Source organism: Notamacropus eugenii, chromosome 4 (assembly GCF_028372415.1).
Source record: "Notamacropus eugenii isolate mMacEug1 chromosome 4, mMacEug1.pri_v2, whole genome shotgun sequence".
NCBI classification, from domain to species: Eukaryota; Metazoa; Chordata; class Mammalia; order Diprotodontia; family Macropodidae; genus Notamacropus; species Notamacropus eugenii.
The window spans coordinates 1,349,216-1,366,363 of record NC_092875.1 but is presented as its reverse complement, the minus strand read 5'-3'; the positions used below and the strand labels follow the sequence as shown (position 1 = coordinate 1,366,363).

The 17,148-nt window shown below is 55.4% G+C and overlaps 1 protein-coding gene across 1 annotated transcript; it reads left to right on the top strand.

Annotated features, from left to right (window-relative positions):
- Window positions 1-311: 311 nt before the first annotated feature.
- SUSD2 (sushi domain containing 2) lies at window positions 312-16,359 on the top strand. The gene is made up of 14 exons (XM_072599594.1): window positions 312-486; window positions 1,887-2,100; window positions 3,194-3,345; window positions 5,907-6,074; window positions 6,345-6,519; window positions 7,265-7,466; window positions 7,812-7,897; window positions 8,235-8,503; window positions 8,892-9,035; window positions 9,475-9,636; window positions 11,975-12,229; window positions 13,908-14,165; window positions 15,184-15,360; window positions 15,640-16,359. Exons 1-14 carry the CDS (start codon window positions 432-434, stop codon window positions 15,738-15,740), a joined length of 2,418 nt encoding a protein of 805 aa, XP_072455695.1. The 5' UTR covers window positions 312-431; the 3' UTR covers window positions 15,741-16,359.
- The last annotated feature ends 789 nt before the right edge of the window (window positions 16,360-17,148 follow it).

The window sequence follows — 17,148 nt, the reverse complement described above, 5'->3', positions numbered from 1 at the left end:
ACTTTCCCCGAGTGGAGGGGGTCGCGGGGCGGGGAGGAAGGACCCTCCCCTCTCTCCCCTCCCTCCCCTCCCTTTCTCTTTTCTTCTCGCAGCCCAGACCCTACCGGGACCTAAGGCTCTTAAGGGACCACAGCCCACCCCAGCCGGACCCATTCCTTCTCCCTCCTTCACACCTCCAGTCACACAGTGCCATGGACTTGGCGGGGTGGGGTTCTGGGGCGGAGCTTGGGGCTAGGGCTCGTCTGTTCGGACTTTGGGAGGGGAGGGGCTGGAGGAGGAGGGGCGGTGCTCCAACTTGGGACCCGTCTGGGGCCAGGCTTTATGAGCCTTCACTGCAGACCTACCAAGGCCCCGAGAACTGATTCCACCTCTCTTCCTTCACCAGTCCACTGGCCCATTGCTCGGGGAGGGAACACTGAGGCCGGCCAGCTATGTGGCTTTGGTGGTTCGCGCTCCTAGCTAGTGGGGCTCTCTGGCTGCCCGCAGGTACTCGAGGACCGCCCGGTCTGGTGTGGGGCAACTGTCCTGGACCAGGGGACTGGCGAGCTTCGGAGGGCTGGAGCTCAGCCCTCACCAGCCGGGGTGGGGTGGGAGGCTGGTGCCCGAGCGCCCTCGGGTCTTTGGGTTGGAGAAGCTCATAAGTAGTGTTTGGTTTCGAATCTCGAAATGGACACCGCGCCACTTGGGTGGAGGGCTGCGCCGCCCGCCCCCTCCTCTCCTGAGGTTCCCCAGAGGTCCCAGGCCTCTCCGTTCCAGAGGGACGGTGCGCCTTTTACGAAGCGGGACCTGGCTGCTAGACCCCTCCGCCGAATCCCCTCCACCCCCACCTCCCTCGGCCCCCGCTAGCCCCGAGGCCGCCGGGGGGTTGTTTGCCCTGAGGGTTGAATTATTTCTTTGGGACAGTTGCCTAGGCCTGGGGGAGAAAGAGGGGGGCGCCCTGGAGGAGCGACTGCTGGGGAAGCCAAGGTCCCAACCCCCGCCCCGCCCCCTCAAAGGACTAGTCCCTAGCCTGAAGACAGTCGGCTTCTCCTGGCGCTGAGCTCCTGGTTAAGCGGACTCCGAGAAAAGCTTCCCCTGCTCACCCCCATCCAATCCAAGGCTCCCAAACCCAGGGCAGGCGTAGGAACCCAGGGCAGGCACCCGATCCGAAGGCAGGCGCCCAATCCGAAAGCAGGCCCCTGAACCCAGGGCAGGCGTACGATCCGAGGGCAGGCCCCCGAACCCAGAGCAGGCTCCCGATCCGAGGGCAGGCCCCCGAACCCACGGCAAGCGCCGGATCTGAGAGCCGGCACAGAGAGCCCCGCCTCAGGAGGAAACTTGGAAGGAGCAGCCTAGGTGGGAAAAGGGCGCCCAGGACTCTCGTGCAGAGTTTGGGAAACACTATGATGTTTACTAGGGGTTCTGAGCGTGCCCCATAGTCAAGAAACCTGGGAGCAAATGTTCTCGTTGCCTTTGAGGGCTATGTGACTGACCGTGGCCGTGGCTTGTGTCTGGCTCTGGATTTCCTCCGGTGTGCTGGCTGAGATGCCTGGAGGGGGAGGGGGAGGGGCCCCCTACCTTCCTAGCAGGTGAATGCCAAAGAAGATGACTGACAGGCCGCCGGCCTTTGGCCCGAAGTCATCAATTGGGAACATTCCATGACCCGGACTGTCTTGGATGTTCAGAGGTCATTCACTCATGTGCTCATCTTCCTGGGCTTTACTGCCCCAAGGAACCTGGGCTGGCCTGGGCTGCTGGGCGCCTGTGTGCGCTTGGCTCTTTCCTTCCCTCTGGGTGTAAAGAGATGCGTCCACTCTTGGAGAAGACTCACTGGGGCCCCTTGGAGTCTCCCCTGTCCCTTGGCCTGGGGGAGCCTGGGCTCAGCTCCTTGGGGTCTCTCTCCACAGAGGCCCTGGAGTCTTGTGCTGGGCACTGTGGGGATTTCAGAGGAAATTGCTCTTGCCATGTGACCTGTCCATCCCTGAACACCTGCTGTTCTGATTATCATAAGTTCTGCCTGAAGATCTCGCCTTATTCTGGCTCTATAATGGGTGGTAAAGACTTTGTGGTGCTGAATGAGCCATGGGTCTCCCCAGCCTCAGAGACCTCCATCCTCTGCAGGTGAGTAAATCCTGGAGGGGAGTAAACATGGAGGCCTGAGAGGGAGAGGTGAGGGGAGAGGGCTGCCCAGACCCCAACATGCCTGCCCTCAAGGGGCAAGGGACAAACACGTGAGGTTGCCACCCTGTCCAGGCAAGGGAGGGAAGCGAGTTCTGAGGGGGCTAGAGGGGACCCTGCTCACAGCCCTTCCCCAGCTGCCCTGAGTCTTTTCTCTCTTTGCCCAAGAAAAGCCTGGAACCCTGTAGGATGAGGCTGGTTGGAGCCTGTGAAGGCCCATGTAGGAAAGAGGAGGAGGTATGGCTGGGGAGAGTCCCTGGCCAGGTTATTCCTGTTCTCCCTGTCAGACAGGTGCCAGGTCAACAAACATTTGTTTAACACACAGTAGGTGGGCAGAGAAGCCACTGAGTGAGCGGAGACTCCTGAAGTGTCCTTTATTGACCAGATCCAAACAGGGATCCCTGTGGAGTCTGGATCCCTGTGGAATCCAGATCCCTGTGGAGTGCTCTCTCTAGCACCTGAGAGCTGGGGTGGAGGGCTTCCAGTGTCAAAGACTGTTCAGAGCTGGAAGGGGTCATAGTCACCCTTATGTCTAGCTCAGAAACCAAAAGACTCCTCACTGGAGTAGACTCAGTCACTAGACCTCCAGCCTTTTTATGGGACTTCCAAGGAGGGAAAACCGATGGCTCTGGAGGCAGCTTTTTCCACACAGAGACAGCTGACTTGTCAGCATCTAAGCTGGAAGTGCCTCTTGGTAGCTATCCCTCCTCCACCTCACTTTGATCTGTTTGTAGAATAAAGCCCCTTTCCCCCTAGGATGACCCTGCAGACAGGAGCCCAGTTCCCATGTGGTCCCTGGGCCTTCTCTTGTTTAGGCTGGCACTGGCATGCCTACCTCCTCCAGATGCTCCTCTGTGGGGGCCCTTCCCTGCCTGGTGTTGGCTGTCCACCCTCCTCTTCCCCTAGTATTATCCTCCTTCAAGCACAGTTGGTTGAGAACTGACCGCAGGGGTTGTGCCCTCCTGCCAGCCTCCCTGGGCAAGGCCTGGCTTTCTCCTGAACTGCCTTCTACACACTCTTTCCTTTTGGCCATCAGGTTTCAAGAGACCATCCAAACTCAAGGCTACATGGATGATGAGGGCAGGATCCATTGTGTATCGCCCCTCCTGTACGAAAGTGGACGGATTCCATTCAGTGTGTCCCTGGATGGTGGCAAGATGTTCCCTAGCTCTGGGACCTGGCTGGCAGGTAATAGCACCCCACTCAATGGTGTGCCCCACAGGGACATCCCCTGGGCATTTCCTCTCCTCCATCCTCCTTGGTGAGTGACCAGCATTCTTGGGATGGGTGGGCATGCAGATGGCCTTACAGAGCAGGACACTGAGGCCCAGGCAAGGCCAGGCATGAACTCCAGCTATGCTAAAGCTGGGATGCCATCCATTCCCAGACTGGGTTCTGCCCCCTTCACTTATGAGAGGCAGGCCAAAGGACATTCCTCCCTCAGTCCTTGACTCCTGAGCCTGTTCTCTACATACTGGGACCATCTTGGATCCTAAGGAGTCTCCTAGAGACTCAGAGCCACTGGCAGGGTCCTGAAAGACCATTGAGGGAGCAGGTCATACCTGAAGGCACTCAAACATAGTGAGGAGGGCCCATCCTAGAACAGAGGTCTCTGGGGCACAGCCCAACTGCCTCACAACTTCTCCTGGGCCTAATCCCCTTCTCTTAAACCCCTTCCCTGCCCCCCTCTGACTCCTCCTGCTGTGGCTCCCTTTGCCCTGGGTGGGGCACAGAATGGTGGGAGGCTTCCAGCATGGCTTCAGCAAATGTGGCTAAGGGAGGTGGGGCAGGGGCCCCAGATGCTACCCAGCTGAGCCAGGCCTCTTCCTCAGATGCCTGTTGGTGCCAGGGTCTCTGAAGGGACTGTTTCAGAGCAGAGGGCAAGCCCTAGGTACTGAACCACAGCATGTTCTAATCCTTGATAATACCTTAGTACACCACACCTTCTCTTGTCAGACCCATCCCAGGGTGGGACCATACCCAAAACAGCTCTCTTCCTGGCACCAGCTTCCCATAATGGAGCCAGAGCTGGCAGGAATCTCACAGGGAGAGGGAGGGGGTCCGACCCAACCCTGCTCTACTTTGCAAGTCTATGTGACCATGGCGCATTCTTCTCCCCCCTTCCCCCCCATCCTGCCTTAGTTTCCTTAGGCTGGATGAGCTCCAAGATCCTTTTCTGTTCTAAGTCTATGATCCTCTTTACTAAATGAGCTTTTGGCCTCAGTTTCCTGAAAAGGAACCCAAGTCCTCTGGTCACAACTCTAGGGTTCCTTCCTCTAGTAATCTTGTATGGCCAGATGAGGGGGCCTTCAGTGTGAAGCAGACATCCTTCTCCCAGAAGCCTTTTCACTTTCTGTCTCCCCATTCTCCCCCATGTGAGGTGGGAAGACCTTGAGTAAATACCTTTATAGACCTCAGCTCTCTTTTCTTATCTCAACAGTTGAATTTCCATAGAGTTGTCTCTTTGTCAGAGGCTCAGGTGCCCAACCTCAGCTTCTGTTCCCCATTACAAGCTGTTTCCGATTCCCCAGACACATCTCAATCTCACTGGCTCCCAAACTGAACTTGTTCTCTTCCCCCAAGCCCTCCCCTCCTGTTTCCATTGGGGGCAACTTCCCAGTCTTACAACTTGGAGGCCTTGGTTCCTCCCTCTCCCACATCCCTCATATCCAGATTGTTGCCAAGGCTGTCCATTTCACCTCTGCACCATCTCTGATCCATTTTGCCACTGCAGTTGGTCCATTTCGCCTTTGCAGCATCTCTAGTCGATTTCACTTCTGCTACATCTTTGGTCCATTTCACCTCTGCAGCATCTCTGATCCATTTCACCTCTGCAGCATCTCTGATCCATTTCACCTCTGCAGCATCTCTTCAGTACCCCGCTTCGTCTCCTCTGACACTACCTCCACCCTTATCACCTCACACCTGGACTATTTTAATAGCTGTTGTGGGGTGGGTTCTGCCTTGAAGGCTCTTTCCACTTCAGCCCATTCCCCAATCCCCTACTCAATTAATTCCAGTAGTTCCATATCGTCTTCAGGAGCAAGTACAAAATGTACTCTTCAAATCCTTATCCCTTTACTCAGCACATGACATCCAAGGATGCTTGTCACATATCTGTTATGGGGAGGGGGAAGGCTCAGTAGTAGGAATACAAAGATAAGTATAATCCAGGTCCTGCTCAAGTCCTACTAGGCAGAGAAGGGCAGGGATTGGGAACTGAGGGCTGTATGAGAACAGGGGATGTAGAGTCTTGGTGAAGAACAGGTGCTGAGACTAAGGCTGGCCCCCTAGGGGGTGGGCCTTGGAGGCCAGGACTGCAGGCTTCCTTTTCAGACCAGTGTGGTCACATCCATCTTCTCTCAATGAAGCATTTCTGCCCAAGGGAGGGGAAAGGCCTAGGCTAAAGTCACACACACAGAGGTTGTAGTGTAGCATCATGATTCCAAATCCAGGGCCTTTGCCCAGGGGTTTTCCTTTCCTTTGGTTGGCCTTAGAGAAAGAGCTTCTGAAGTTTCCTGGGCAGAGCAGTCACCCAGAATAAAACTTGGGCTTTGAGAAGGGCCTGTGGAAAGGGGGTAGGAGAGAGGGAGAGTCCTTGGACCATCTGCCCTTCAGGCTTTGGCCCCTTTCTGAAGCACCTGAAGGGACTGGGTCACTGAGCCAGGTCCTTTGCACTCAGGTTCCTGGGCTGTTAGCCTTTTCTCTTGCCACCTTCCTCACTCACTGGCCTATCCACTTTCCCCAAGTCCATCCCAGCAAAGTATCAGACTCGGACAAGAGTGAGCTGATCAACGACACCATGTGGCAGAATTATGGGACCCCAGGGGTTGCTGGCAACCTCACGCTTTCCTGGAAGAGCTCCCAGCTGCCTGAGTCCAGAGTCAACATTGAGCTCTGGGGTTATCAAGAGACAGGTAAGGCTAGGCTGGAAAGGGTGAGGCCCAGCATGGGCAGCTGGATATAGATGGTGTGTGGGGCAGGGAGCATAGGACTCAGCTGGGAGGGACCTTAGAAGTCATCAAGGCTAACATTTTACAGAGGGGGAAACTGAGGCTGCGAGAAGGAATAGATTCAAGGGCACCTGGGTAGATAGGAAATGACAGACAGCTTTGGTCAGAATGGTCTTTGGTGGGGAGGGGACACTGGGGGGGCCAGTCCTGGAGCTGAAATCCTTTCTTTTTCAGGCAAGCCCTACTCTGATGAATGGAAGGCTGAATGGTCATACCTCTACACCCTAGCCAGGAACATCTCCAACAGAAATACCTTCACTTTCACCCCAATGCCAGCCAAAGCCCAGTACCAGAAATGGGAGGTGGGGGCCCTGCGCATCTCTGGGAGCAGCCACACTGATGGCAAGAGGTGAGCCCTGGAGGGGTCAGCAGGGGTAGGGAGGCAGGAGCTGGCTTCCTGGGGCCCATTCTCTGTCCCTCCTGGGATGAAGTGGACCATTCAGTCGACCTCAGTTCTGGTATTCAGTAACACTGGAGTTGATTTAGACAAGACCAGTGGTGGGAGGCCCTGGAGCTGGAGGATGGGAGGCCAGAGTCTGAGAGCAGGACAGAAGGACAGGGATGGAGTCTAGAATGAGGACAGTAGAGTCACCCTGACCAGCCTTAGGCTCAAGATTAAGCTGGAAGGGAAGCAAGGCCAGAGGACCAAGGAAGGCCTGGCAGAGGTGGGGGCTGGGGGCAGAGGACAGGGAAGGCTAGGCCTGGGGAGAAGGAGGCTGAGGGCAGGCTGGGAGGAGGGCTGGGGCTGGGGTCTGCAGATAAGCCAACCAGGAGAGCTATCTCAGCTTGGGTTGTGGGCTCAAGAGGGGTTGGCTCAACCTCAATGGAGGCCTCTACTCAGAGACTGGGTGCTCATGGCAGGGCACTGAGGTGGGGGGCTTTCATGGGGGAACCGCTGTAAGGCACAGCTCAGGGACCAGCCTTTACTTGGTGCATTCATTCCCAGCCTTGCATTGGGTACACAGTAGGTGTGTTAGCTATGCCCATTGAAGGAAGCCAAGGGTCTCTGGGGTCCTGGGTGAGGCCCATGGGGTGCAGACGTGTTCTGTGCCCAGTGCTAGGTTCACAGTTTCCACTGCCTACATCTCCCACAGGGATGTGCCTGCAATCTGGAGCAGTGAACATGCCTTATCCTGGCACTTTGGGGAGGATTTCCGCCGAGATTCTGCCGCCTGGGCCACCGCCAAGTGCCTGAAGTGGGTCGAGCTGGAGAATAAGCTGCCTAACTTCCTGGCAGAGCTGGTGGATTGCCCCTGCACCCTGGCCCAGGCTCGGGCTGACACTGGGCGGTACTTTGTGAGTGCTGGCTGAGGGAGGAGGGTGGGGGAGTCAAGCCCCATTGTGCATCATCTAGGGGAGGGAGAGAGCCAGCAGAGTGGGGGAAAGGGGGTCAGAGGCCAAGAATGGTGGGTGTCAAGGATGACTTGTTCCCAGGGTGACCCTAGCCAGGTCACTGAGCCCCAGAGTTAGGACGGTTCTCCAGGTTCCATCACCCAGACTGGCTGGTCTTTGGAGCTCTTCCTGCTCTGAGAGCCAGTGGCTGAGCTAGACCAGGCTGCATTGATGCTTCTGGGAGGGGGCAGCATAGGAGGGTCAAGCTGGGTTGGGGGGCTACTTGGCTGATGCCTGTCTGTCCTGCAGACTGATTATGGCTGTGATATTGAGAAGAAAAACTCATGCACGTATCACCCAGAGGCTGTGCACTGTGTGCGGAGCATACAGGGGAGGTAAGGGTCTCCACCTTGCATGTGGCCACCAGCTTGTCCTCAGCTTGTCCAGATTCTGGAAGAGCCCCAAACCAAGAGGTGTGGAATATCCAGGACATTTACCGCAAGGGAGCTTGCTGGTTGACCTTTAGCTAAGCCCTGGGCATTCTCTGCCAAGTCATCTCCAGGGGATGACCTTGGCCAGTCACGTCCCCTCAGTTTCCCTGTCTGTCTGTGGCCCACCTTGTCTAGTCTACCCAGATCCAGAATCATACAAGTTGGGGAAGGGAGCTGAGGTGAGGGTCACTCTCATCCTGGATGTCGTGCACTGACCCCCCCCCCCCCCAATCCGCTCTAGTCCCCTCTATGCCTCAGGTCAGCAGTGCTGCTACACGGCTTCAGGGACACAGTTGCTAACAAAGGACTCAACGAGTGGGAGCACCCCAGATCGTGGCCATGACTGGGGTGTGTACCCCTACGGACACCCGCCCCGGGTGCCTGGCCTTTCCCACTGGCTCTACGATGTCATCTCCTACTACTACTGCTGCTTGTGGTCCCAGAATTGCAAGTTCTATGTAGATCTCCGCCCCTCAAGTGACTGCCGGACATACAGTCCTCCTCACCTGGGTGAGGGATCTGGGACCAAGCCAGGGAGTTTCGGGGGTGGGGAGGTGGGAGACAGGCCAGGGAGCTACCTGGGCTGGGGGGGCAGGGGGGACAAGATGAGGTGAGGAAGGGTCATGCACAGGGGAGCAGCATTGCTTGAGCCTAACCACCCCAGTTTCATTGGAGGCAGCTGGAGACATCTTTTACTTGTATTTTAGCAGAACAAGATGGAGAAGTGGGGTCTTGGCACATTCTTGGTGGGACTTGGGACTAGTCAAAAAGCCAGCATACTGGCACCTTGGTGAGGGGTCTCTGGGGAGGTGCTTGGGCAGGTGGGATTCCTCCCCCCACTATGGAGCCCTCATGGTCCCTGAACCCTATCCCTGACTCGGGGTGTTCTGTGTCCCAGCCTCGGCCTTTGGGGACCCCCACTTCCTCACATTTGATGGCGTCCACTTTACATTCAACGGCCGTGGAGAGTATGTTCTGGTGCAGTCTGACCTCACAAAGCTGATGGTGCAGGGCAGGACCCAACCACCCTTGATGTCCAGCGGTGAGTAAGGGCTGCCGTTAGCCTGTGCTTTCTGGCACCCCACCCCTCCCCCTCCACTCTCTAGAGAGAATGGTGCTCACTGTTAAGGGTTCAGAGGCACCATCTCTGCAGAGGTAGGGTGAGTGTTACACTGAGAACACTGAGACATAGGCACTGAGGCATAGGGAGCTCAGGTCACCTGCTAGAAAGTTCAGGCAGGATTTGAATGCAGGTCTTCCTGTCCCACGTTGGCTGAGCAGCAGAGGACTTCGGGAAGGGACAGGAAGGTTTGGAAGGAGGTGGTAAGAGACAGTCACCTTCAGGGCACATTGTGTCTCTTCCAAAGAGAACCCCTGAAGTCATGGGTGGGGGCAGTCCCAGGGAGAGGGCCCAGGCTCGGGCTCCAGTGACCCCAGCTGGGGGGCCGGCTGGCCAACATCCTGGCTTCTTCACCCTGTAGGCACCCAGGTCCTTGCTACTGGCATCTCAGCCGTGGTGGTGAAGGAGAATACCTCTGATGTGCTGGAGGTCCGGCTTGGGGATCTGAATGGCAGGGCCTTTGAGGTGCTGCTGAACCAGGAGATGCTGAATTTCACTGAGCAGACATGGTTAGACCTGAAAGGTGAGACTTCTGGGAAGGAAAAGGCACCGCCAGGCCCCTGGGAGGGGATTCTGAACCTGCTCCACTTGCAAGACCCTACATCCTCAGAGGCAAGGAAAGATGGGATAGGAATCAGTGGGGCCGGAGCTGCAGGCACTCCTGAGCAAGGTGCCCAGATATCAGCAGATATATTGCCTTGGCCAAGGCTGCCCAGGTCTGGCCACTGGTCCTCTGAGCCGTGACCTGGGCCAGGCCACAGTTACAGAGAATGCTGTCGCAGTCACCTCAGGGGAGGCCAGTGTTCCTTAGGATACAATGGCACTGAGTTGGGGGAGGTGATGGGGCAGGGTGAGACAGCCCCAGGCACAGGGTCCATACATACCCAACACAGCCTAAGCAGCTGAAAGCTTGCTCCTAACTGTAGGCCAATTGTTCACTCATTCAACAATGTCCCCTAAACATGGACAGTGGTCTAGGGCCTGCTTCCCTGGTATATTCCCCTTCTTGCTAGCTCCCCCAGCCCCTGCTCTGCTAATCCAATCAGTACAGCTCCCTCCCAGCTCTCCAGCCTGAGGTGACCCTTGCAGGGCTGGGGGAGTTTTCTCTTGCTCAATGTAATGCCCAGGTACATGTCTACACGCACTGTGCCTTACCTCTCTCATGTAGGCATGTTTCTGTTCCATTCTTACTTGTAGATCTTGGTCTCACTTAAATTCTCCCGGGGTCCAAGGGATAACCTGGTCATGGAGGATTGCAACCACTTCCTCCCCTCTAACTCACTATTTTAGCCCATGAGACCCCACTAATGTATTCCCATTTACACAAACCTGCTGCTCAGGATGACTCTTTACATCTTAAACAATTAATATTGCAAAAGGAGTAATCACATTGCAAGTGCTCATATATTAAAGGAGACGTGTGAATGATCAAATCTGCCCACAATCCATGGATCAGCTTTGACTATGTTCTCCCACAAATGCACTCAGTATCTGTGGGAGTTAGTGGGCACATTCTTACAGAAACCCGGCAGATAAGGAGGTAGATGGGCAAGGAAAAGCCATGTGCTCAGGACAGCTCACAGCTCTGCAGCTGTCGACTTCAGGGCGCTTTCTCTGTCCCGGATTGCTCAGAAAAGTTCCTTGAATTTGGCTTCTGGTTGAAACAAATGCTTCCTTGCTTGATCGATGCCTCCCTGGCTATCACAGTCTGGGACCTCTTGGTTCAGCTGACTTGTTCCTTCTCCACAGCAGCTGTTGTATACATCACTTCCAGCTTTAGACTTAACTGATAGAGTTCTGGGGTTTTCCCTTTCACTTCTCTCTCTTCTCTTTCTGGTTTCAGATTCTCGGTGCTTATTGCCCGTGACCCATCCTTAGCTCAAGGACAGTAATCAAGTTATAATTTTTATCTACACAGAGGTCATTTACCTCTGGGATAGCTGGGGTTATCTCAGAACTCTTGAGTCAAAGTCACTTGAGAGCTGTCTTGGAAGCCTTACACCACACAGGACAAGTGAACTATCAAGGTAGCCATAACTCAGCTACAAACAGCCCTACATGAAAGAGCCAGTGACTTACACAGACGTCCTGGAGGAATGGTCATCCAGCCTCTGCTTTGGGCTCTCTAGGAAGGAGGAGTCCGAGGGGGATCTGGGTTCAGTGCCTCTGACATTTACTTTCTGTGTGTCCTTGGGCTAGATGGTTCTAGGATCCTGGGCCTGCCAAGGCAGCCCAGTCTCCTCTGGAACAACAGCTTCCATTGGGGGATGCTCTTTGCGACCCCTAACCTCCCTTGCATTGTTTCTGGGTCTGTTCTCTGTGGCTGATCTCTCCTCCCCAGAGCAGACCTTCAGAAGCCTGGAGATGGCCAACCTGACCTCCCTAAGCCTTCTGCCTAAACAGGCCCAGTTTCTTTGGCTGGTGGTCCCCCTTGGCTGCCCCTGTGGATCCTCTCCTCCCTCCTCCTGGAGGTAGTACCCCTTCTAAGGCAAGATCTCTTCTCTTTGCTGCCAGACTGCTCTCTCCTGGGGAGCTTCAGGCCACTTGAGCCCCTGGTTCTTTTCCAGACAAGTTCCCCATCTTCAGGTTCTTTAGGGGCTCAAACTCTTTCAAGAGAGCCCTGTGGGAACCCCTCTGGCACTAATCCCAGGAAGAAGGGGCTTGGGGGGCAAGCCAGGCCTCCTTAGCTGCATCAGGTCCTCTTAGGCCTCCCGGAGGAGGCCCTGCCCGAGGAAGGACTGACCGTTGCTCCCCCCTTGGGAGGGGACACTGTTGGCATCTCCCTGTGCTGGGCAGAGGAGGATTGAGGAAGATTCCCCCATTCCCCATTCCCCCAGTCTGAGCCCCTGTTCTTTTCTCAGGCATGTTCTTGTCAGTATCTGGGAGCCAGAGTGTGTCAGTGATGCTGGACTCCGGGACTGGTGTGGAGATCAAGGCCCAAGAACACTTCTTGAGTGTGAACGTTCTTCTTCCTGACAAATTCATCAATCGCACTCAGGGCCTCCTGGGAACCCTGAACAACATCTCATCTGATGACTTCACCCTGAGGAATAAGACGGTCCTGTCCCCCCAAATCACCTCGGACCCCCACAAGCTGTTTGAATTTGGAGCTGACTGTGAGTAATACCTAGTCTGGGAGGCAGTCCAGGAGGCCTACAGGGCCATTGCCAGCCCATTTAGGAGAGCAGGGAAGCCAGAAAGGGTTCTCCAGTTCTGGGCTCGCTCCTGGCCCCGAGGATCTGGGAAGGGCTTCAGAGGAATCATCCCCTAGCACTCTCCTGACCCCCTCCACCTCACCACCCCCAGCCAAATTCATTCAATTCATTGAGCATTTATGGAGCACCTTCTGGATACCAGGCTCTGCTTGGACAGGGAGCAGGGAGATGCCCCTTTTCTGCCCCTCTCCCATCCCTCTGAGCTTTCTCTTCTCTGCTAAACATACCACACCCCTTCAGTGCAGTTCAGGAAAACACTTATTAGGTGCCTACTGTGTGCTTGGCCCTGGGGATCCAAGGGAAGACTAGAATGGAGCTGCTTACCCTGGCCTAGAAGCTTTCACACCAAAGGGCTAAAAGCCAGTCTTTGCCCTCCAGGCTCTCTCCATCTGCCTACCACACTACAAGACTTAGGCAGGGTTAGCGGGAGGGGGAGCACCAGCCGACAAGCAGGAGCCTCTCCCATTCCTAGGAGGCCTGAGGGCCACCTCCTCCCATTCAGGGCCAAGATATCCTGCCTTCCCCTCTGGGGAAAATCCCTCCCACTGGAGGTCTGAAACTAGATATCAGGCTGGAAGATAAGCAATTGAATTAGGATCAGCAAGGGCCTTAAGGTCAGCTGGGGCTCTTCGGCCACTTTGCTTGTCTGCCTTGGGGCAGGACCACAGATGATCTGGACCCTTGGGGGGGCGGGGCTGGGAGTGGCCAAAGATCCGCTGGGTTCCAGGGGATCGAGGCTGCTTTCTGAGACTTGTCTTCTCAGAAGTGGGGCAGGGGATCTCCTTTGATCGGAGCCCTGTCCTTGCAGCCTCCAAGGGGACCTTTTCTGGAGAGGAGGTATCTCCCCAAAACATCTCCTCATTTGAGATCTAGTAAGGCATGAGCCCCCACAGAACCTGAGTTTGTGCCGACCCACCTAGGGGGTCTGGAGACTGCTGACCTTGATTTCCCTTCTGCATCTTCTCCAGTTTGACCCAGAAAACCAGTCCTTAGGGCTCCCCCCTCCCCTGCCTTCCCTTTACTCAGACACAAAGCAGTTGTCAGTCAGTTCATCGGTAGGCATTCATTAAAAGCCTACAGCATGCCAGTGAGGTTGTGCCTACAGTCAGGAAGACCCAGCTTCCAATCAAGCCTCAGACACTTACTAGCTGTGTCACCCTGGGCAATTCATTTAATCCTGCTTGCCTCAGTTTCCTCATCTGTAAAGTAACTGGAGAAAGAATGGCAAACCGCCCCAGTGTCTCTGCCAAGAAAATCTCTACGGGGTCACAGAGGCAGCTATGCCTGAACAACAAGTTTGGGCGTGTGCCAGGCCCAGTCGGAGGACGTGCTGTGGCCTATATGCAGAAAGGGCCTGAGGAGAGCTAATGGGGCAGGGGCTCAGCTTCCAATTTCTGTTGCCTGGATCTTAGTGGAGTCTGATATAATCACCTCAGCTGTTCTTTTCACCTGGCAGTAGTAGATGCTGGGCCAGGACACTGGGGGCCCGAGCAGAGGCAGGGAGAAGGGTGGCAGGGGCCAACCCTTGCTGCTCTGGCTTCCCATTTCCCACAAGGATCTGTGCTGTGTGTCTCCCCAGGGGCCATTTGGAATGACTCCTCCCTGTTTACCTACGATTCCCAGTCTTTGGTGGACAACTACCTCCTCAGGCCCAAGCACGACCCCACCTTCCTGCCTGTGTTCAGCCCTGGGCCGCTGACACCCCCAGTAGCCAACCTCTGTGGGACCAATCTCTTCTGCCAGTTTGATGCTCTGGTCACTGGGAGGCTGGATATTGGCAATGCCACAAGGGTGGCCTCTGAGCAGCATAAACATCTGCAGCAGAACCTACAGCCAGGTGAGGGGGGTTACCTGTGGGCAGGTGGGGGGGAGAGAGAGAGAGAGACACACACACATGGTCCAGGTGAGGGGGATTACCTGTGGGAAGGTGGGGGGGACACATGGTCCAGGTGAGGCCCTGAGGGAGCACAGTCAGGTGAGGGGGATTACCTGTGGTCAGGTGAAGCGGACTGGTGGGCACCCTTATCCCAGGGGTCAGCGACCTAATGCTGGGAAGTTCAGTTTGGAATGAGGATTACAGTCGGTGTCAGAGTGACCAAGGAAGGGTTCAAACATCCCATGATTAGTGAGACCCTTGGGCCACCCTGAGGAAGATGCAGTGAATCCTTTTCACTGTCTGACTTGGCAAGCGCTTCCATGTGACTCTTGCCTAATCTGAAGGAAAGATGGCTGGTTAGGGCTGAGCAGCAGGAACCTGGCTATGGCCTCTGGATCAGTTTCTGTTGGCTGTGTGTCCCATCTGGGGTTGGGGGATGCCAAGGGTGGGAGGACGTCTTGCCTTGTTCATGGGAGGCCCCATCAAGTAGCTTCTGCCAGGGGGGTGGGAAGGTGAGGCAAAGAGGCAGAGTCACACCAGGTGCTTCAGGAAGCCCCTCCCCTCCTGACATCCCCTGCCCTTCAAGGTCCTTCTGGAGAGTCACGGAGTGGGGGGTGGGGGGAAACAGTCCTCTGGGAAGCTTCCTTTGGTTCCCCAACGACAAATGAGAAGGAGGGTGAAAGAAGGGGCTCATGTAAATGGTCTCTATTTTCAGTAAAATATGAGAGAAGGGAGAGGGAGCCACAGGGAACCACAGCAGCCTGAGGAGGGCTGAGGGAGTGTGAGCTGCTGGGGAGTGAGGTGGGAGGGGGCAGACATTCCTCACTAGGAGGGAAGAAGAAGGAAGACAGCTTGCTGGTCCAAGGCTGAGGCTTGGCTGGAGGCTTGCAAGGGTCCAGATGGGGAAGGGAGGAGAGTGGGAGCAGTGCGGGAGCAGGCTCAGCAGATCTGACCTCCCAGGCTTGGTCTGTCTCCTCAGTGGTGTCCTGCGGCTGGCTCTCTGCCCCAGACCACGGGAAGAAAAATGGAACCAGATACCTGGTGGGTTCCACCATCAAGTTCAGCTGTTTACCAGGCTATAAACTGAGAGGGTCCAAAGAGCAAACCTGCCAGCCTGATGGGCAGTGGTCAGGAGTCAGGCCGCAGTGCAAGAAAGGTAAGGGCTCCTTGTCCTGGGGAGGACCCAGGGAATGGCTGTGCTTGTCCAGGGTTTCCTTTTCCCTCCCTGCCCCCAGCCCTCAAGTGACCTTTTAGCTTATGTCTTTGCTGATGTCCCACAGCCTTCTGCCCAAGGTCCAGTGACCACAGCTGGTCACTCATTTCCCGGAAAAGGAGGGACGAGTCTGTCCCAAGAGGAGTCCTCCCAGGGACTGGGGTGGGGCCTGTGCCACCCCAAGCCTTCCTTCCACTTCTTTGTGTCTCCTTTAAACCGCAGATCATACTGTGCTTCTGGGAATCATCTTTGGGGTGCTATTGGCCGTGGCTGTGGCTGTCCTGGGCTATGTGATGTTGAAGAGGAGGAGAAGGAGGATGTAGGGCATCTTGTAGACACGGATTCCCTCCCACACCTGAATACTGTGCCCACCAGGGTGCTCATCCCCCACTGGGGTACTCGAGTACCCATGCGTGCCTGTGGGCTCATCCCCCCCAGGGGCCCATCCCCTTCTAGGATGCCCATCCCCACCTGGATGTCCACCCTCCCACCCCCCTTCTGTTTGTGGTGTTTATCATACCCCTCCCAACATGGATATCCATCACCACTCCTGTGTGTGTTCCTAGCCTGGCATCCATCTCCAGCCTCTCATTCACTCTTAACATGGTGGTCATCCCCGATTTGACTGTTTGGCGTCCATGTGGCATTCATCCCCAATGTGGTGGCATTGCCTGAGCCTGGGACTTGTCCCCAGGATGATGTTATTGACCAGTCCCCAAGACTGTCCCACAGGAGGGAGCTGGACTCTTTCAGGACTGAGATGATGCCCCTCCCCCCACTGGAGGGGGCGGGGCCACTCCCTCTCTCCCCTCCCCCTGCGAGCCTCTGCTACTTTGAGCTGTGCTTCCTGGGAGGACCCCCAACGTGTTGGGCTCCATTGTCTCAGTCAAGAACCATGATTCCGTTAGCTGATTTTTTAAAAATAAAGATATTCTACGGTGACCATTTCCTGAGGCTCTTCTTTCCAAAGTCAGCGTACAGAGATGGGCAGGGGTCAGAAGGAGCAGAACCTTGGACAGTGACCAACACCAAAGGAGTGGGGAGTGGGGTACAGCATGGAATGAGGGCATTTGTGGGGAGGGGAGAGAAGAAGGTTGTATTGGAAGTGATTCCTGGAACCCGAGGAAGAGTTAAGCAGAGATGAGAAGAGCTAGGGGCACAGTGGATAAAAGTGTTGGACCTGGAGTCAGGAGGACCTGAGTTCAGATCCAGTCTCAGATGCTAACTAGCTGTATGACCATGGGTAAGACATTTCCTCATCTGTAAAATGAGCTAGATCGCTACCTTGTCATGGTGGAGGGGCTTGTGTAGCTCAGTGAAACAGCCCTGCCATGCAGGTTTACCCAAGATGAACAAGTCTAGTAGAGAGTTCTGACAAAAGATGAATGGCAAACCACTCCAGCATCTTTGCCAAGAAAAACTCACAGACAGAATAAGTCTGAAGGTTCCCCATATACTGCTGGGGAAGAGCAGAGGAAAAATACAAGTAGCTCCAGTCCTAATGAATGGGCAGGGCCAAAGCTGAAAGGTGGATTGGCTATGGATACATCTAGTGACAAAAGGAAAGTCCCATGCTGCAAAGATCAATATTGCACAAGAACCTGGAATGCGAGATCTCTGAACCAAGCTAAGGAGGATGTGGTCAAATTAGGGATGGAAAGATTAGATATTGACATATTCGGTGTCAGGAAACTTAAGTGGATGGGTGAATACAATACAGGTGATCACTAC